The sequence below is a fragment of the Mytilus galloprovincialis genome, chromosome 6 (assembly GCF_965363235.1).
Source record: "Mytilus galloprovincialis chromosome 6, xbMytGall1.hap1.1, whole genome shotgun sequence".
Classification (NCBI taxonomy): domain Eukaryota; kingdom Metazoa; phylum Mollusca; class Bivalvia; order Mytilida; family Mytilidae; genus Mytilus; species Mytilus galloprovincialis.
Window position 1 is genome coordinate 66,152,736 of NC_134843.1, and position 21,228 is coordinate 66,173,963.

General features: G+C 31.3%; 1 protein-coding gene across 10 annotated transcripts in view; it reads left to right on the forward strand.

The window, feature by feature from the left end:
• The first annotated feature begins 1,419 nt into the window (after positions 1 to 1,419).
• The window catches only part of LOC143080137 (uncharacterized), a 36,419-nt gene continuing 16,610 nt past the window's right edge, over positions 1,420 to 21,228 (forward strand). For 4 of the 10 annotated variants that reach the window (XM_076255844.1, XM_076255849.1, XM_076255853.1 and 1 more), the window contains exons 1-11: positions 1,420 to 2,065; positions 9,692 to 9,756; positions 10,467 to 10,508; positions 12,349 to 12,393; positions 13,042 to 13,128; positions 14,397 to 14,435; positions 16,500 to 16,541; positions 17,168 to 17,236; positions 17,841 to 17,882; positions 18,876 to 18,926; positions 21,009 to 21,047. In XM_076255844.1, the coding sequence (XP_076111959.1) occupies positions 9,745 to 9,756; positions 10,467 to 10,508; positions 12,349 to 12,393; positions 13,042 to 13,128; positions 14,397 to 14,435; positions 16,500 to 16,541; positions 17,168 to 17,236; positions 17,841 to 17,882; positions 18,876 to 18,926; positions 21,009 to 21,047 (468 nt within the window). In that variant the 5' untranslated portion in view covers positions 1,420 to 2,065; positions 9,692 to 9,744. The remainder of the gene's footprint in view (positions 2,066 to 9,691; positions 9,757 to 10,466; positions 10,509 to 12,348; positions 12,394 to 13,041; positions 13,129 to 14,396; positions 14,436 to 16,499; positions 16,542 to 17,167; positions 17,237 to 17,840; positions 17,883 to 18,875; positions 18,927 to 21,008; positions 21,048 to 21,228) is intronic. The other 6 variants (XM_076255846.1, XM_076255847.1, XM_076255845.1 and 3 more) reach the window with 6 other exon arrangements.

Here is a 21,228-nt window from a genome sequence, read left to right on the forward strand (position 1 = left end):
TCATTTTTAGCCATGGCGTTGTCAGTTTATTTTCGATTTATGAGTTTGACTGTCCCTCTGGTATCTTTCGTCCCTCTTTTCCATTTGCTGTTACCATAATCCCGTACTCAAGATCTCTTCCTTGAATGTGATAGCCAAATTAGACTTATTATTAAAAGGAATGTATTTACATGACCGACACGACGGGAGGCACATGTTTATCGGGATCTATCATCCCTCTGTTGTAGTACCTGATATTCTAAGCGGATTGTAGTAGGGTTGTGTTGCTCAGTCTTTAATTCTTCATATTGTGTTTTGGAAAATAATGTGTCCTTTTGTCTTTTTTGTTCTTTTTGTCATTGCATCGTCAGTTTGTTTTGGACTTATGAATTTGAATATCCCTTTGGTACCTCCCGCTTCTCTTTTAATAAAATTATCAATTGTAATCCTTATAATACATACATTTTGCAAATGTGTCCGAAACTACATGCAATAAGTAACCGTAGGGCCAACAAAACCTAAACCACAAAACAAACTATAATAAAAGACAACCACATAAAATAAAATCCAAACAAAAAAAAATGGCCAAATGTGTGTACAAAACATTAAATATAAATCCAAGAATCATACTAGTACATTATAATTAAAGACATCAGCTGTATTACAGACTTCATTGTTTCAACAGGCTCGTGTAAAGCGTGGAGATATTTTACTCACACAATCCAGTCCTTAACTTATTGTCACAGTCGTATACATTTCAAATTTCTAAGGAGTTGAAAATTAAAATCACAAAAATACTGAACTCCGAGGAAAATTCAAAACAGAAAGTCCCTAATGAAATGGCAAAATCATTTAGGTTACTCAGATTCAATAGTCTTGCCAAATATTGATCGAAGTATAACAAATAAATTTAATGATGATTACAACAATTCACATAGAAAAATTAAACAAATATATCAAAGAGATGAGAAAAATAATACTAGTTTCGTTGATATGATTTTGACTGTTTAAATTTTTGAACTTGGCTAGAAGTGTTGCTTTCCACCTATTGCAACTAATTCAAAATTTGACAAAGTTACAATTTGTATTATAAAACCAAACAGTTCAAGTGTTTGAGTTTGGTCTGTATAGAAGAATGATAACTGTAAACGAAGGTGAAGGGCTGCACGTTATACGTATTCAATACATAAAATCAATTTGCACAAATCATCATCAAAACATGTTTGTTTTTTTATCTTATAGTTTCTTGAATAATATGCTACACCATTCTTCAATTGCTTTTTTGTCCGCCTTTAAACAACAATCATGTTTTAAAAAAGTTCTTGTAACTATGATATACCAGACCACATTGACAAATACACTTTTTTTTTTTTTTTTTTTTTTTTTTTTTTTTTTTAAACCTACGAAAAAGGGAAATAAAACATTCTAAACAAATCGTTCTCAGTTGTAAAAATAGTTGAATAACGTCCAAGTAAACACAATCTAAGATTATATAACAGCTTCCGTTCTTATAAAATTATTACGTTTTACAATGAACATTTTGTTGGAATATTGTGTAAAAAAGGAGGAATTAATATCGTTTAAATCCCCATTTCGAACGTAATATGTATGGGATTTTATCAAAACTTCCATGTTAGAAGTTTAAACCTGTTAAGATTATGAATGACACACAAGTCGATGTTTTTGGTGTTGTCATTTAAAAGCAGTCTTCGTTGAGAACTAATTACCGCCCCTTGTCTTTTTGTAATCAACGTGGAATTCGCAATAGGAATGGTTTAGTTTCGGATCATTTGGTTCTTTAACTAGGGTTTTCGTATTAGATTATACCACAGCAGTTTGATACTTATATTTTTCATTGAAATTATACACTATTGACAGATAATAAATATATACAAACGTAAACGGCTTTGTACACATTGGATTAACAACTTAAATATCCGTATATTTAATTCAGAAAAACATTGAAAGTGAGATACCGAAACCCCCCGTTGCTAATTGGAAAAGGTATTAAGAGCCATTACCTATAATCGAGTATCTTAATTCATTGAAATCGTTATTGGAAATATAACATTATTATATATTTGAGGTAAGTTCAAATATTTTATTGTAATTTATTTTAATATGTTTTGCAAAAGTGTTGTCGTTTAAATAACCTATCGCATTTCGGTTAATACAAGCTCTTGTCAATTTGCCATGTTCAAGATTATATCAATAAATTTGTGAATGCTAGTGGTTTAAAACAATAAAATACATTTAACACCGGTCAATGTCAAATGATTCTTTTCAATAACGGAAATTTGATAACTAGAGGATTTTCGTATTTCTTTTTGTTTATGTTTTTTTTTTTTAACTTTTTTTAATGGTGTGGGGAGGAACAGTTTTGTATGTAAACACAGTGATCTTTGAATTAAAACGATGAAAATGATATTATCAGGGTTGAAGCTATACTGGCGTACATTTATATAGCCTGAAGCCTAGGATAACACTTTTCTAAAGCATAAGTACCGTTCATAAGCTTTCTAATATTCACAGAGAGAGTTGTTATGCTTGAATTCAAAGTATTTAAAAACATTACGTGTGTGCTTTCTTTCTATCTTATAGAATGATCATAATAAGCTTATCGTAAGCCCTAGGTAATGAAAACAATCTAAATGGAAAGTATATAAAGTTATAAAGTTAATTGTATCCAATCCCCTTAGCAATATTTTGTGTACTTTAAAAGTAACTAGTTTTTAAATCAATTAAATTATCAGGTTGCATTATTTACTATTCGTATCTTCTATTTAACATTTTAATTCTAGCTTAACTAATCTTTCTTTCATTGTTCAACATTTCCGACTTGAATTCTATCCAACAAATTACCCTTTCAATCTCGATTGAACTAGCGAGAGTGGTATCAGATTGCGCATGTTTCGTTGTCATGACAGAAACAAAAATTCTCATATGTCGATTTCGCTTTATTTCAATTAAAAAATAAAATAATTTTAGTTCGTGTCACTAGACCCCCACTTGAATTTAACTGATTTCTCGCTTATAAAATGTTACAACAAAACGAAGGAAAATATATCAAGTATTACTGAATGAAAACGTTGATTTAAAAACTTTTCATACTTTAAATTGTGTCCTTCGGTGTTAGAAAGGAGCTATAAATGTCGATTCAACCGATCTATATCAAGTTTAATAGCTTGTTTATTGATCGTGTTGTATCCGTTATGAAATTTTCCAAAATACTGATTGATATTGAACACTTTTTAACAAGTTTCCTACTGTGAAATTACTAAATATGAAATATTCATTTTCTATTGAGTAAACACTATTTATCATAATTCATAATTTTGAACTGGAGCGTATCCTATTCAAACATGCTTTGTAATTTACATTTTTTTAATTTCGCAAATGGCTTGAAAGTGGCAATTTACAATATGGAAATGATTGAAGGTTCAATGCAACGCTGTTCTTTTTAAAATAAGTAATTATTTATTAAAGTTAAAATTGTAACTATAATGGTAATATGATATTAGAAATGTTAAAAGCCACATGCATAATTAGTATATTACTAGACTTCAATTACATAGTACATGTATATGAAATTCCTATGCAGAAAATGAAACAAAGAGAGAAAGAGGAGGTCGTGAATATAATACTAATTTTAATCTTCAAGAGAATATAATCAAATGATTAAGAACATGCTTCATTATGTTTTAATCGTCGTAACTGTCACTTAATTTAAGATCGGAGGTTTATCGCTTGTTTCAAATATTGGGAAAGGCTGATCAGGAACCAAGTTATGTGTTAAAATACATTGGAACAGGTTTTCCTTCTTGCTTATACAAATAGAAATGAAGCAGTATGAATCAAGATAGTAAGTTCATCAATCAAAAATTATATATCAATTCGCCTTTATCACATTCCTTCAGAAACAGGGACTCAAAGAAAGAAAGAAATTTTGTGTTCCCACTTTAACTGCTATTATTTCAGCTATATATATAAAAAAAGAAGATATGATAACTATAATTGCCAATGAGACACCTCTCCACAAGATACCAAATGACACAGAAATAAACAGCTATTGGTCACCCTACGGCCTTCAACAATGAGCAAATCCCACACAGCATACATTTTTGCAGTGTAAAACATCATTAGACCAACGACTGAAAATATCAACCTTTTCGTATTCGTCACGATCGCCAATCGTGTCCTTCTCAAGTTTCTAAGCCTCGTACACTGTCCTAATTTTGTTTGAATCATAGTTGTAACGGTTACTCAATTTAAGGCTAGAGATTTGCCTCATGTTCCAAATATTTTAAGATCCATAAGGAACCCATTTGTTCAAAGGCCAAGGAAGGGTTTGATACTAGCTAAAACAAATGAAATGAATCAGTATGATTCAAGATAGTAAGCTTGTCAATCAAAAAATACATGTTAATTCGTCCATCACTTTCCTTCACAATCAAGGACTCATTAAGGGACGGAAATATATTTAGTGTTCACACTTTAATAGATATAGGAAGATGTGGTACGAGTGCAAATGAGACAACTCTCCATCCAAGTAACAATTTATAAATTAAGTAAACCATTATAGGTCAAGGTACGGCTATCAACACGGAACCTTGGCTCACACCAAACACTGCAATGGCTGATAGTGTAGCCTTGCATGGGCGAAGTGTACAAAACAGTATATCAATGTCTGAAAATCAATCTTTTCGTATTCGGCACGAAAATGTTCAGCTGCAAGGTAAATCTCGTCCATCTAAAGTTTCTAAGCCTCGTACACTGGCCTAATAAAGTATATTTTTAATATCGATGTAAGTAAATGTTTTGATAGGCTACAATAAAAAGTATCCCTAGTTATAATGTCTACTGACTACCAACTTGTCGACAATATTAGAAACAAACATGGAGATGAGCGGATTAACAAAAACAAGTTACGAGAACGCCTGAGCACCATAATACATTCTGTAAATATTTCCGTATTCTCTCATACTGTCGTTAAGGCCACAAGTAAATGCCACTTGAAATTGTTAACAAACGATTTATAAAATCTATAATTTAAACATAGCCGTAATGTCAAATATTGACAAATATTTCTTCCTTATCTGAAATGTAAATAAGAGAAAGCGAGGTCGTTGTTTTACGCTGTTTCTACTATTTAAAATAGCAGTTGTGGAAAACCGTTTTGGTATACTTATGTTATATTTGTAAAGGCTTTATCTTACGTGATAGATTTGACAAACATACAAAGAATGAAACTCATATATTTAATAAAACTTCAAATCGATGAGTATTTATTTTATGTTTGATTTAAGGCAGGTTGAACTTAAAAGAAAGATTGATGAAAACATTTATGAATAAAAATGTCTGTGTCGTATTGAACAATTTTGTAAAATGAAATAAATAATTCATCGACGTCAGATACTTACAAAAATAAAGAGATACGTGTACAATAATGTTTGAAATATTGATTTCGATCATAAAATAAAACTTTTGAGTTTAGTGAAACGGTAAAATATAATGATAGAAATATCAACCTTTTACAATGATAAACAGTAGATTACTTAGGCTCGGTTAAAAACGGACACATTTATAAAATAAGGCACTTCTAATAATGTAATACCAGAACTTATTTTACATTACTTTTAACATGTATGAATCGATGTGATGCCATAGGTACTAGCACATCAATTTGATTTGGGAATTCCCTTAACTCAGTTTCGAATTTAAATATCCATACAGTCAAGATCTCAGAGACATTTTTTTGAGAGTTGGAACAAAATTTGTTGCTGCCTGCAATACGTCTTGTTAATTTAAACATATTTATTTATAGTGGATTGCGAAACAAGTTTTGCAACTTATATTAATCCCTTTCCACTTTACGGGTGCGAGTGCTGCCTTGTAGCGGCATTAGCCTGCTCTTTTTTAAAATAGTCAGCTATAAAAGAAAGTCAGATGACAAATTGTAAAACACGACGAGATAGAAAAGCAACAGTCTGATTAATACTATAACAATGAACGAATGCGTCTTGTTCGTTCATTGTTATAGTATTAATTAGACTGTTGTCATGTTCGTTCATTGTTATAGTATTAATCAGACTGTTGTCTTGTTCGTTCATTGTTATAGTATTAATCAGACTGTTGTCTTGTTCGTTCATTGTTATAGTATTAATCAGACTGTTGTCATGTTCGTTCATTGTTATAGTATTAATCAGACTGTTGTCATGTTCGTTCATTGTTATAGTATTAATCAGACTGTTGTCTTGTCTTGTTCGTTCATTGTTATAGTATTAATCAGACTGTTGTCATGTTCGTTCATTGTTATAGTATTAATCAGACTGTTGTCATGTTCGTTCATTGTTATAGTATTAATTAGACTGTTGTCTTGTTCGTTCATTGTTATAGTATTAATCAGACTGTTGTCTTGTTCGTTCATTGTTATAGTATTAATCAGACTGTTGTCATGTTCGTTCATTGTTATAGTATTAATCAGACTGTTGTCATGTTCGTTCATTGTTATAGTATTAATCAGACTGTTGTCATGTTCGTTCATTGTTATAGTATTAATCAGACTGTTGTCATGTTCGTTCATTGTTATAGTATTAATCAGACTGTTGTCATGTTCGTTCATTGTTATAGTATTAATCAGACTGTTGTCATGTTCGTTCATTGTTATAGTATTAATCAGACTGTTGTCATGTTCGTTCATTGTTATAGTATTAATCAGACTGTTGTCATGTTCGTTCATTGTTATAGTATTAATTAGACTGTTGTCATGTTCGTTCATTGTTATAGTATTAATTAGACTGTTGTCTTGTTCGTTCATTGTTATAGTATTAATTAGACTGTTGTCATGTTCGTTCATTGTTATAGTATTAATCAAACTGTTGTTTTTCTATCTCGTCGTGTTTTACAATTTGTCATCCTGACTGTCTTTTATAGCTTACTCTTTGGTTTGGGTTGTGTTTACCTGCTTAATATTGAAGACTCTATAGTTAATGGATAATTGTCTCATTGACACTCATACCACATATATCGATATGTTTTTATATTTCCCTAGAAAAAGAAGAAAAGTCATGTATAGTTATTGTAGTCGATTCTAAGGCATTTTTGTAGCATGTGTTGTTTAATTTGTTAAATTGGCTCCTGTAACAGTATGCAAGTTCGTTTGCTTCCAGGTACAATGGTTAAAAGTCTAAATATTCCTGCATTAGACTTTCAAAATATTTTTTAAGATAAAACTAACCTTTGCACTTGACAAATCTGTAGTGTAAAAAATGGACGAAAATATATGGCGTTTTCCTAAACTTACGCAACATTTAAAGAAACCTGAATTTTGGTACTTAATAAAAACAAATATATATGCCTCATTTTTGTACATTGGGACAAACTGATCACTGGACACTATCGTTGATAGAATGTTGATCAAGATTTGATAGACAAAACAGTTAACGAATCAAGTGCAAAACATATAATATGACGATTAATAAATTCATCGCCTCTATACGGCCACATTTGGTGGTCTTTAAAGACGTTTCTATTATGAAAATGATAAGACTATTGGGAAAACGATTCCTAGCGAAAATTCATTTCATATATTTGAAATATTTTTCAAATTTGCTGACTTGTCAAAGCTTCGAGAGCCCATGTCTAAATTATAAATTTGTAAAAAGAAAAACGTGCAGGGTACACACAATCGATGTTTATTCGTTGTTTTATTTTCTATAATATTTGCCCTTCCTAAGTTATAGCTGGACTGCTGGCTCCGATGACAAAATCTCCAATCAGCATTGATATCATAGTCCAGTGTACAACGATACAACGATTGACACATTATACAAAAGCAATTTATACGTACTATTAAACTTGCCAAAGTAAGTCAAAATCTTAAAGAAATTTTATCAACAATGAAGTACTTAGAATAATTTAATGCTAGCCTTAGTTTGAAATAGTCAATTCATAGTGTTGGATTCCGTATAAATAGGTCTTAAGAAAGTTACAAGGCATTTAATTTCTATATGATTACTGTTTGAAAAAGGTAATCTAAATATTATAATTTATGCTTAAGTCATTTTGTAAATAGTAGGAAAATAAATGACTTTATCAAACCTGTCATCTCAATAATTACTTTAAGGTGATTTAAATTTGATCTGAATTAAAAAAAAAATATTCATAAAATGTTTAAATGATAATGTTTGATCGATTGCTATACATTTATAGACAATTGTTGACCTTGTAACAGTTAGACCTTTATGAAATCTAATTAATAAAATATATATAATTTATCCTTCAACCTTGTAACAGTTAGACCTATTTGAAATCTAATATATACATTGTATCCTACAACAGCGCAAAGGTGTATTTAGAATTTACACATTGAACTTGAATAGATTGTGGGAAAGGACATTACATTCTGAATCACTAATCCTATACGAAACTTCTACCGCATTGTTTATGTTTTTCTGTTCTTGTTAATTTTTATTAGTTTTGACTCAAACTCTTAGATCGAAAATAAATTAACAACGCTATGGCTAAAAAAGAAAAAGACAAACAGACAAATAATAGTACACAAGACACAACACAGAAAAGTAAAGACCTAGCAACACGAACCCCACCAAAAGCTGGGGTAATCTCAGGTGATCCGGAAGGGTAAGCAGATCCTGCTCAACATGTGGCACTCGTCGTATTGCTTATGTTATTACAAATCCGGTAAATAGTCTCGTTCGTTAGCCCACATGCGTGAAAAGGGAAGGAGATTGTAGTTACTACATCTGTGAAACGGATATTCCATAACGACCAACCAACTCGTTATGGCGTCCGTAAAATTTTCTAAGGGATGATTTCAACTTCACCATTTGGAAGCCTTGGTTTAATAGCCTCCTTGTGAGCAGCAACCCTCTATCAAGGAAATCGTGATAGGAAATACAAGCCCGGGAATATCGTATCTATTGGGAGATATATACTCCGTATGCAGGCGCTACTGGAATGTTGCTACATAGAAATGGAAAGTTCACAATTGGGAAGCTGAAATCATATCTTTTTTCGTAATGTTTTGTTTTCAATTGAAAGGTTAAGGGTTGTCATTCGACTAGTTGTAGTTTTTGTATATATATAGTTAGACGGTAGGTGTGGTTCATAATATAGTTAAACATGAATTGATTGATTGAGTTTTGGTTGTTTGATGTCCCTGGGCAAATATTTCATGCATGTTCAGAAAAAGAAAAATATAACAACAAATAAACTAGATAGGTCCTGTTATAGAGGCCGTCTGGGATAAGAGTCTAGGAAATTTGGACTGCCACTGGAAAATTCTAGCACAGATTTTTTTTCTTACAACAGGCCGCCTATGGACCCTCAAATTGATGTTGCAAGTTTAAGTGTTTTTGCTTACAGATAACGTAGCACTCTTGAGGAATTTAATGTCCTCGTTCTAACTGGACGTGGCTGCATACTTACACATCTCGTAAAGTCAAACGGACGTCCTGCTTTGGCAAGAGTTTATTGACGGTCGGTTGAAGACCAAAATGACTATATTTATATTCCCCAGTCACCTTTGGAGATCGAAGACATGTTAGTAGGGTTATATTTAGTAGTGGTTGCTTAACTGGTTAGACGTTATAGTTTTTAAAACTAATGAAATGTATTATAGCGTAGATACATGTATCGCCATTTGAGGAAAACGTTGTTGTTTTTTATCGTTAACTTATTCCCTTTTTTATAGGGGTACCAGATTTTAAACAGCAGCCACGACGTATTAACTGATTCAGATCCACGATGTCCTCCTATGTAAGTATAAAGCTCAAATACACATTTGTACACACAATTATTTACATTCTTTTGCATATATGAACACAAGGACACATTATTTAAAATAAATAAAGTCATGAGTTGCCGAAGCTAATACATTGTCGCTGAAGAAAACATGAAATATGTAATAATGATCTATGCATTATAGCCAATTCGTACCAATGCTTGATCTGTATCATCCATTGCATGTATGTATTAATTTTTCAATTATGTGGCGACTTAAATGGACTAAATATCATATGTCACTGGAAAAAACACTTATGAATTCCGAACAACAATAAAAGGGAGAACAATATTCTTGAAGTATATTTTTTTATGGATCGAGTATTCCAAAAGATTAAGCTTTATTCCCGAAGGTGGCCAAGGTGGTATTGAGTAGTTCAAACTCGGTTTTTTTATTAGTGATTTAGAACATTTTTTTTATCGTTACGTGCTATTAAGTTTTGTCATATTGGCAAGATTTTATAAATTCATTATATTTTAAAAGCAAACATTAAAAAATCCCTCTATTTGAGATTTATGCCGATTAAAATTCGATTTAACTTTTATTTATCTTTCTATACATTTCTATATCTTTGTTTATTTTTTTTCAAATACTCATCCAGTTTACACTATTATTTGTCTTGATATAGAGGGATACTTTGGAATAACATGAATATTTGTACATATATATAACCTTATTTTAACAGCTTTTAGGGGACTCGTGGCCAATTAGGCCAACCTGGTCAAAGGTATTTTGTTTATTTTACAACCATGCATGCACGTGCTGAATAATAGTGCTAGTGATAATATACACTGTCATTTTTAAGGTTAAAGTTAAAATTCATAAATCATTCTAATTGTTTAGTTTTCAAAAACTAAATGTTTTATAATACTTCTTCTATTCGATCTCTCATTCCATGAAATCATGTGTAACTTGTACTAATTTTGCCATGCTGTGTATATACATTGGTTCAAGCTTTCACTGTTGGCGGCAAAAGCTTTAAATAAGAAAATAATTGACGTTATGAAAATGTATCTTTATTTTATGATAAAAAAAAAACAGTATTTGCCAAGTATGGTACATATAGTATATACTTTCATTGCATGATGCTTGATAGTAGTATAATAGTTTACTCAGTATACACCAATGACGATATACTAGTCCAAAAAGCTTTATATTGCCACGAAACATTCTTGAGTATTTAAGGTACATATTGGAAGAACTAATTCAAAATAAAATCATTAAGGATACAAGTACTTTGAATTAAGCCTATATTATTATTTTTTTTTCTTTTCAGTAGCAAAAAAAAAAAATAATTCAGTACTTTAAAAAAAAAAAAAAAACAATAAGAAACATCCGATTGAAAAGAATTATGTGCATAAACAATAGTTATGCTTATAGCTGACTCATTTGAAATAGTAATCAAACCATTAGCTTTCAAAGTTTCTGCAGTACTAAAATGAAAATCCAGCCATCCTGAAAGATCACACTATGTATTGCATGCACTAATATGTGCGCATTTATATAATAACAGTAGATACAATGAAGTGATGTTTGAAATTCAATATACATATAAAAGGCAATACTATTAAGGACGAAGACTAGGATGGTAAAACAAAAAATATTTCCAAAGTTCTGAATATTTAAAACTAACCATATACATGTAACCGACACCAGAGACGGTCACTCTTTCTGTATGCAAAATTTACGAATGGGGGAATATTTTTTTATACGTTTTGAGAAATCAAAAGAATACAAAACGCCTCCCTTTTGCCTAAACTATATCTGTATAATATGATTTGTGTATATCGTTCATCAATTTTTCAGTTTGGTTTAACTTTCTAATTTTCTACTTTCCATTTCTGATTATTCATTCGTGTGATTAGTTTCGTTAAATGGTATTTATTAGTAGCATCCCTTTATGACATTATGAAATTATGTTGGCTAATGACCTTTTGAGTTGACCTATTAGATTTAGGTTTAGTAAGATTGTTATTTTTATTTTTGGTTTGAATATTCTAAGTATATGACTGTATTTCTAGATATGCTAGTATTATTTAGTTTTATTTAAGCTTAGTTGTCAAAGTTATGTAAAACAAATGATTGTTTAACATATCGTTACACTTTGAGAATCATATTTTCGATTTCACTTAAACCATCAAAGAGTTAAAGCAATGTGTCTAGCAATACGATTCAAAGGACTTTACGTCCGATTCCGACCGGACGTGGCTGCGTATTTAAACATCCAGCACAACCGATAGACGCTCCTATTGGACATTGACATTACTGTCCGATAGACTTTCAAATAAGATAAGGATAGAATGGCCTTACACCATGATCCTGTAACGATATAATTAAAACAAGTGATATTCTGGTATAAAACAGAGGCGTTTATTCCACTGGATGAAGAACTGTTCCACATACGACTAACGTAGAACTGAGCAAAACGTGGGTTCATCTTTTGTTTGTTTCCTTTACAACTGAATTTCTCCTGATTCAACTAAAATATTATTCAAATGTTAAATATTATATAAGTCATGAATATTTTGACAATCGTAAGCTTAAAATGATACTTTATTCTGTTTCAGTATATGAAAGAATCGACTTACAGACATGATTTTGGGGCAGCAAAGGTAGTGACATTTTTCGTATTGTTTTTGTTTTGTTTAATATTCTGCGCTGTTGAGATTTCTGTATGCATGTGTAAAAATTATGTTGTTCTTACCCCTATACTGGCTATAGATTACAAATAGTGCAGATAATATCTGCATGTAATAAATGCATTGTTAATATCAATTCATAACGAATTGCAATTAAAAATAGTGTGTTTCTATGCCAATATATGATATGTCAGAGTTAAAATGAAATACATCTGTCAAATATCATTCAGATTCTGTGCATTCAATTTTAAAGTGTATATTCTGCATGGCAAAGTCAAATCGTAGTTGCACAATTTCAAAAAGATACATTTTAAAAGCAACTGAATTTAAATGCACATGTACAATGTATTTTATAAGCATTGAAAAATGTTTTTCCAGAGGCGTAAGAAAAGTTGTTTGACAATTCTACATAATTGTATAAGTACATGTATAAATAGGGAGGGAGAGGTAATGAAAGAGAGTTTGGTTCAAAAATCCAACTATGTCATTATCTTGAGGTGTTTTTTTTTTTTTTAGTTAATAACGTTTCAAATCAATGTCACCTCTCCTTACATCAAGAATTTGATGCAGCTGTGCCGCCGCCGACTTAGTTCTGTTAAGCTTTATAATGTTTTCTTTCAGGATTCAAACTTTACAAGGCCCTTTCCTCAAACATATTACAACACTGAGGAAATGAACCAGCGGCTATATCAACCTCGCCCTCGAAGGGTATATGATTGCTTTGATCGCTTCTCAGTCATACTTTAAGGCCATTTTTGCCACATCATGTGATTTAACACATCATATATTGCTTGTTTTGCATTTGGTATATGTATCATCTACATTTTGTTTTGTTGCATAGAATGTTGACTTGCTTAAAAAAAAATATTTCTCGTTTATTATTTTGAAATTGAATTCGTCATACTAGGGTGCAATTAATGTCCGCCATTTTCTTGAAACGTTTCAAACTTTAGACAAGTTTGAAATAATATTTAACAAAATCAAAAGAAACATATGAAATAGTAACTGGAACGTAGTACGTAACAAACCATATAAAAACTGTCCTTAAGGAACCAACCCATTAATGATCCATTCACAGTCTGAGGAAATAAAGTTCATATCATATGCTTTTCACTATAGAATTGAAATTACTGCTTTTTTTAATTCCGCGTTTCATGCAAAATGTAAGCCCACTTGCTTTTATTTCATATAAATTTTCAAAACACAGCATATAATTCTTATATTAACAGCTCTTGCAATGACAAAATATATATGCTATTAACATGTTGAATCTGAAAGTAAAATTTTAAACACAAAATTTGGGCAGAATTGTCTATTGAAACAAAAGTCGCATATTGATAAAATGTACATAGCTGAAATTTGCATAAAGAATATATCGATTTCTAAGTAGATAGCGCGTTAATTTTTATCCAATTTTAATTATTATTAAACATCTATACATATCATAGGATAGCACTTTATTTTTACTCATTTCTATCAATTATGCATACTAACAATGTATATATATATATAATCAATTACATTTTCAAGTTAATATTATATGCAATTTTTTTAAGCACGACATAAACGAACAATCGGTAAAATAGTGTTGCTTGATTAAGCTGCTATTTGCGGAGAGATACATTGTAATAATCTTAGTTGATTTCATACAGATTGGTAACATCGGACGGAATCAAATGTTTCGTCTTTCAGCCCAAACATTGTACAATTTTTATAATTAAACACCCACTGTAAATATAACAACTTCAGTTTTTTATAACACATTTTTTTTAGATATAACATCTGATAACGATGTTAATATTCCAAGACAGGTTATGGAAAGCGAACATATTGATGGTTGGAATCCGAATGCTCTCTCACCATTGCTACAAGTGTAGGATTGTTTAATTCGCTTCTATTTTTAAATGATAGATTTATTTTTCTTACAGGTTTATGTTGAAACATTTTTTTGAATTAACTCATCTTTTTTTTAATAGGCCCGTGATGACACGAGAATACCTATGGATCAAGGCAGAGTAAGTATTAAGTTTTGACACTGTTCCGTTTGATTTTAATAGGTAATGAAACATGCATCGGACAAATAGAATGGACATTGTGCGCATGTTTCGTCAAAATATTTCAAAATCGTATTTTGCCATGCATTTTCATGGAAAACATGGAGGCTTTATACAGAAGAAATATATATGGTGACAAAGAACATGTATTTAATGGACGTAAAACAGCCGTCTATACATAAGTTTATTTTATCACATTTGAAAAACCTTCGTTTCTTTTTTATCCATCAAATACTTAACACACGTTTCAATTACAAGGCAATTACAGTTTGACTGCAACAACCAGAGTCATTATGGCTTCAAATGAATATCAGTATAATCGTCCAACTCTCCATGTAAATTTTTTATTTTCCAATATTTAAGTATGTGGAGCAGGATCTGCTTACCCTTCCGTAGCACCTGAGATCAACCCCAGTTTTTGGTGGGGTTCGTGTTGCTTAGTCTTTAGTTTTCTATGTTTTGTCTTCTGCACTATTATTTGTCTGTTCGTCTTTTTTATTTTAAGCCATGGCGTTGTCAGTTTATTTTCAATCTATGGGTTTGAGTGTCCCTCTGGTATCTTTCGTCCATCTTTTTTTTTAACATGCATGACATCATTTCCACTAGACATAAACTTAAGGCAACATCAATCAAATATCGAATTGTTGCGATCATATTGCATGAAATAAAATCGTACATCGCTATCCTAAAGGATTCTGAATAAAAAATGTGTTTAAAATATTAAACAAACTATCATGAAAATGAAGGAGTTAAAAAATGGACACATGAGAATACTTGATAAACATCTCAAATTAACAGAATGAAACAGATGTACAGATAAATTATACAAGAACAGCCTTAAACGAAGAGCATAGATCCTCAAATAAAAAAGCACTTGTTTAACAATTTTTTAAAGAGTCGTCGTTTTACAGCTTATGTGCCAGCAAAACTTATATGTACTTTTATTTAAACAACGTTAAATCTAAAGAACAATGATACTTGTGCCAGATTACGAAAATTCCTTCCGAATTATAAATATACAATTCGAGATAAGCTTATTTGGAAAGAATGCAGTATTATTTATTTTAAACCGTAAGTAGTGAAGTATGATTGATTGGGTCTTTTTTCTGCAGGTTTTTTTCACAGATTCACGTCGAGTTTGTTATCGTGCTCGATCCTTTCATATTTACACAACATATATCACATAAAAAGCAATTTCTCAATCTTAAGTTTCATTTTACAGCAATGAGAAATTTCAATACTTAAAAAGTGTTTGCATAGTATGTTTATATTCATGGTATCAAAAAGACCAGATGGATTAATTATTCTTTACGACAGTTAGTAAACAAAACATATTGGCCTTTTTCCTGTCCTTTATACTTCATCAGAGTGATAAACACGGATATCTTTCACATCTAAAATTTTAATTTATATACGGTTGAGTTTTATGAGTGTGAAACTTCAATATACGTAGAAATTTCGTTTTGAATATATAGTTTATTTATATGTAGATGTTTCGTAAAATTTCAGCAGAATGTCTTGGCAAAATGTTGCTCCTGTGTAGGTTAAAATGTAGGATGAAACCATACTAAATCAATCTTATTTATGATACCTCAGATTTTCCTGTTGTCATGAATTTCTCAATTCAGTTCTTTTACAGATGTGTTTGATGGTCTGGATTAGAATTACGGAATAGAGAACAAACGGGGAAAAATTTAAAAGAAAAATGAAAAAAAATGGTCACAAAATACTTAATTTTTGAGAATAAGGGAGGAGAACTTTAATATAAAACAATAAAGTTATTTGCAAAATTGAAGAAAAAGAGAAAATGCCATAAAATAGGAGAATATAGAATAGGCAATGTGTTAGTACACTGTGATGATGATTGTTGCTTTTTTTGTTTCTAGTCGAGTGTTGGTGTTTGTGTGTTCTCTTGAAATGTCCTACAATTTTGATAATATTTGTAATCTCTTTGATGGTTTATTAAATGTGAAGAAAATACAATTTCGAGTGCACAAACATAATGAATCATATTTTTATTTTCAGGGTTACAACGACCAGAGACAAGAAGGACCGTATACCGACAGGGTACGTTATTTGATTCGGTATATTGCTGTTTTAAATCCACTCACCCAAAAATTAATTAACAAAAAATTATTAACAACGGACATGTATTGCAAAGTACAGTAAATTCTATATAACGTTCACTTGTCCATACAATTCAAATAACTTTAAAACAATGTTCATTTGAAATGTAAAAAATCTAATGGTTCTAAAAAGATTTTCTCTTTAATTCACTACTAGTGTACGCTATTTTTTATATAAATAATGGAATACAGGCAACAGTAGTATACCGCTGTTCGAAAGTCATACATCGATTGAGAGAAAACAAATCCGGGTTACAAACTAAAACTGAGGTAAACACATCAACATTAAGAGGAAAAGAACGAAACAGAAACACTGAAGTGCAACAAAAAACCAAAACAACAATGCAACACACGCAGAAAAGAACTATAAAATAACAACTGTCATTTTCCTGACTTGGGACATTTTAAGAAAAAATGGTGGGTTGAAACTGGTTTTGTGGCCAGCCAAACCTCGCGCTTTAATGACAATGTTAAATATATCACTAAAATGACAAAATTACATAATAATGGAATAAGAGATACAACTTAGAAAAGAGATAAAACATCTAAACAGAATGTCAATTTCAGGGTGGCTACTATGACCGTCGATATCAAGATGATCACCATTATAATGACGGTGCATACACAGATCGACCGGTATAGTTCGTCTATTTTCAGCTTGCTTACATATATATTTGGCTTCATAATAAAACATATTTTTTTAGCTAATGTACTTTATGAAGGTTTAGTGCGCTTACTGTATGCTTATTTGAATTTTTTTAATTGAATATTTTGTGTTAACACATATGCATATATTTGCTCATAGACTTTTTTGACTGATTTTTAGTTTGATTGCCCGTTTTTGTTGTGGTATTTAGTTTTTTAGTCAAAATAATGTTTGTTGTGCACCACGTTTATTCACAAAATTACTGAAAAATATGCATTTTACCAATAGTATTATCAAAGTTTGAGGCAAAACTAAGACAAGAACTACATTCAATTATAATATTCATTCCGAACTTAAATTATTGTAACGCTAATTTGAATAAAGATGGATTTTTGCTTTCCAATGCTCTTTAATTTTGTTAAAAATTTTGCCTTTCGTGTGTTTTTATTCGAGTGTCACCGATGAAACTTACGTAGACGATATGCGTCTGCCATACCAAATTACAATAGTGATGTCTTTGTTCCGTTTTTATCCTGTACATGTATTCATGGGGGTCTAACATTTTCTGAAAGTATATCTTTATTTTGTTTTCAGAGATATGATAGGCGCGATGACATGAATGGACCATCAGATAGAGTAAGTGAGAATCATTCTCTTTCCCTGCTACGAATACGAAGGGCCTTGATGTCCATGTCTACACTGAGGTTGTGAGTTCGAATCCTGCATGCAGCAGGTGTGCTGTAATCCAATCTTAATTGACTAGGATTGTCAGTTTTCCTATCGTTGGTCGGTGCTTATCACCGAACACTCCAGCTTCTGCCAATAAAAACTGACCATCACGAATTAGCACAATATTGTTGAAAATGGCTTCAAACACCAATCAACCAATTAAGCAATATGTATAACCCGAATAAATCGCGCTCGACGTGTTTTTTTTGGAAGAACTTTTGTTACATATTTGGAAACAGATTTTGAAGCTATATGCATTTTTATAACAGTTTGATCATCGAAGAGTCGTGACAGGCAAAACTGTTTAAGATCATCTTAAATTGCATAAAGGAGTTGCAACATTACGCAAAATTTTCTTCATTATATATTCACAAACAGAAAATTTATCCTTTAGATCGTTAAACTCAAACAAGAAATAAAAATTTAAAAAGTAACTATTTGTATAATCTTTTTAAAATAACACTTCATACCAAAAGTATGTCAAAAGATGTTTGAAATTTTGTTTACAACTGATAAACAGATTGTTCGTATATTTGCTCATTATGTAGGATAAACTTTTTTTTGCATTGATTATGTATTCGGTATATAATATGATGACGACAAAGCACACTTTAAACCCTGTTCTTTACAATGAAAGACACAGTTGGATGTAATCGATTTTACTGTTTATAAAATGTTGAATTATTCGAAAGAGAAAATATTGCCTTATCAGTATCTACCACAATCTTTCGGAATTTTAGGATTTTAAGCTCTTTAACATCACATTTGGTTCAACTGCATACCAAATTAAATTATAAACCTTGTATATTTTATGAGTTTAAAACGAAGGAAAGTCTGTGTTCCTAATATTCAAAAATGCAATTAGAATCGTAGTAACATCCAATATATTTTACGTTACAGGGGTACGATAGACGACCAGATGATCGGGATCGGGGTGCATACACAGACAGAGTAAGTATGGCTTTAAATATTGAACCCATACAAGCTTAAGGTCACTCGAATGAGAGTGAGAAATTTCATAAATTCTCCTATCATGAAATCCATATTTCCAACAAAAGAATTAAAAGTGTAGAATTTATATAGACAACGTCCATTATTTTAGTTTTAATAAGGATTTTTGATCAATAGAAATAACTGCATCTATTTTCAATGACACAAGAACACACCCGCGAAATCGCGGGCATATACAGCTTGTGAACTGTTATAGGATGATTTTTTGTAAAAGATATTATGTATGGAGAATTTCATAAAAGGTATCAAAAGCCCTCTCCCTTTTTCCAAAGTCCGATATTTGTTTTCTTTCTGTTAAATCCAATTATTTTCGTGTTTCTGGCCTCAGACCACAATTATTTTTCTCCTTTGCTACAATGCTTCTTTTGGTAAAAGTCAAATCAAATTAAAAATTTGCACCGTTTTAAACATGAAATAACTGTAACTGCTTATATATAGACCATTATTAGTCTAATAAAATATGCTTCTAGAACAATCCATCAGTGCCTTTTCTTTTGAGAGCCTTATTAACATACCTATGGTAGGATATGAATCATGTATAAATGACTAAGACCGACTTAGGCTAATTTGAGGGGTGGTCGGAGGGGTCCTGATCCCGAAATCCCGGGCCTAAAATCATGAAATCCCGAGATGCAGAATTTAAAGAAATTCATATCACGAAATCACGAAATCGATAAATATATTCCCGCATTCCGTAAGGATCAATCCCCAAATCCCGAGCTTAAAAACACCCGATCTCGACGCCCCGAAAAAGGTCCTGACTCCCTCTAATCTCTACCTTACTTTTATTTTTGCCAAATCACTATTTTCCCTTTCAACCATAAATTTGTATGCCCCATTTATGGGCATTATGTTTTCTAGTCTGTGCATCCGTGCGTTTTTTCGTTCGTCCGTCCGTCCGTCTGTCCCGCTTCAGGTTAAAGTTTTTGGTCGAGGTAGTTTTAGATGAAGTTGAGCATGTTTTACGTATTTAAATATATATGCAAGTGGTATGACCCCTTAAATAGTAAACATTTCAAAGAAAACAGTAGACCGAATCAGGGACTTTCTATACTTACATAGAAAGTCCCTGACAGAATACAGAGTCTCTATATATTAAAGTAGTATAATCGTACTTTGCATGAAGGTAAACGCCGAAAATAATTCTCCTCTCTAAGGAGGTATAATAATTGTGGTTTTTGCGATCTAATAACCATGATATGAAACGCGAAAAATAATTGTCCTCTCTAAGGAGGTATAATAGTTGTGGTTCTTGCGATCTAAACACCATGATATTGAGAACTCTCTGATTGGCTTATTTATTTTTCATTTTTGTTATCTATCATACGATTGGTTGTATTTGTGTATGTTTCAAACCGGAAGTCTTATCTATGACTAAAATTCAGTCTGATGACGGAATCATATCCGGACTCCCTTTTTGCTGTTTTTCTCCCAAAATAACTCAATCTGAATAATCATAAGAATGGATGACAAATGCGACTATGCATTTTACCTATAGGACACAGAGGCATGATGATTGATTTGTTGTGGAAGGAAGAGAAGCGACACACAAAATGAGGTCTCTCGTTTAATAGTATAGATTAGAAATAAAGGCAACAGAAGTATACCGCTGTTCGTAAATCATAAATCATTTGAGAGAAAACAAATCCTGGTGACAATCTAAAACCGAGGGAAAAACATCACCTATAAGAAGACAACAGCGAAAAAACATATAAACTAAAAGTGCTATGCTCATTTCCATGCTTACATAAAAGAGGGACGAAAGATACCAAAGGGACAGTCAAACTCATCAATCTAAAACAAACTGACAACACCATGGCTAAAATTAAAAAAGACAATCAAACAACAGCACACATGAAACAACATAGAAAACTAAAGAATAAACAACACGATAAACTTTCTCTTTTTTAGAAGCAAAAATTTTACCCTAGTAGATTTGAACATTGGTCAAATAGAATTTTTTTTATATAAAACTCCAGTATTAATGAAAACATAATAATAAGTTGAAATCATAATTTACAGGGAGGTTACGAAAGACGAGATATGAATGGCCCAGACAGAGTGAGTACCACCTACTTTTTTCGCTATAACAAATTGAATGCTTTATTTTGATATAAAACCTGTACAATAATTTGATTGTCAAAATTTGAATTTACTAACTTATTCGGCATATCCGACAATATATTAATTTCACGGAAGTATTTTATTTCTTTTTACATGTATGTAACTATTGCTTTATATG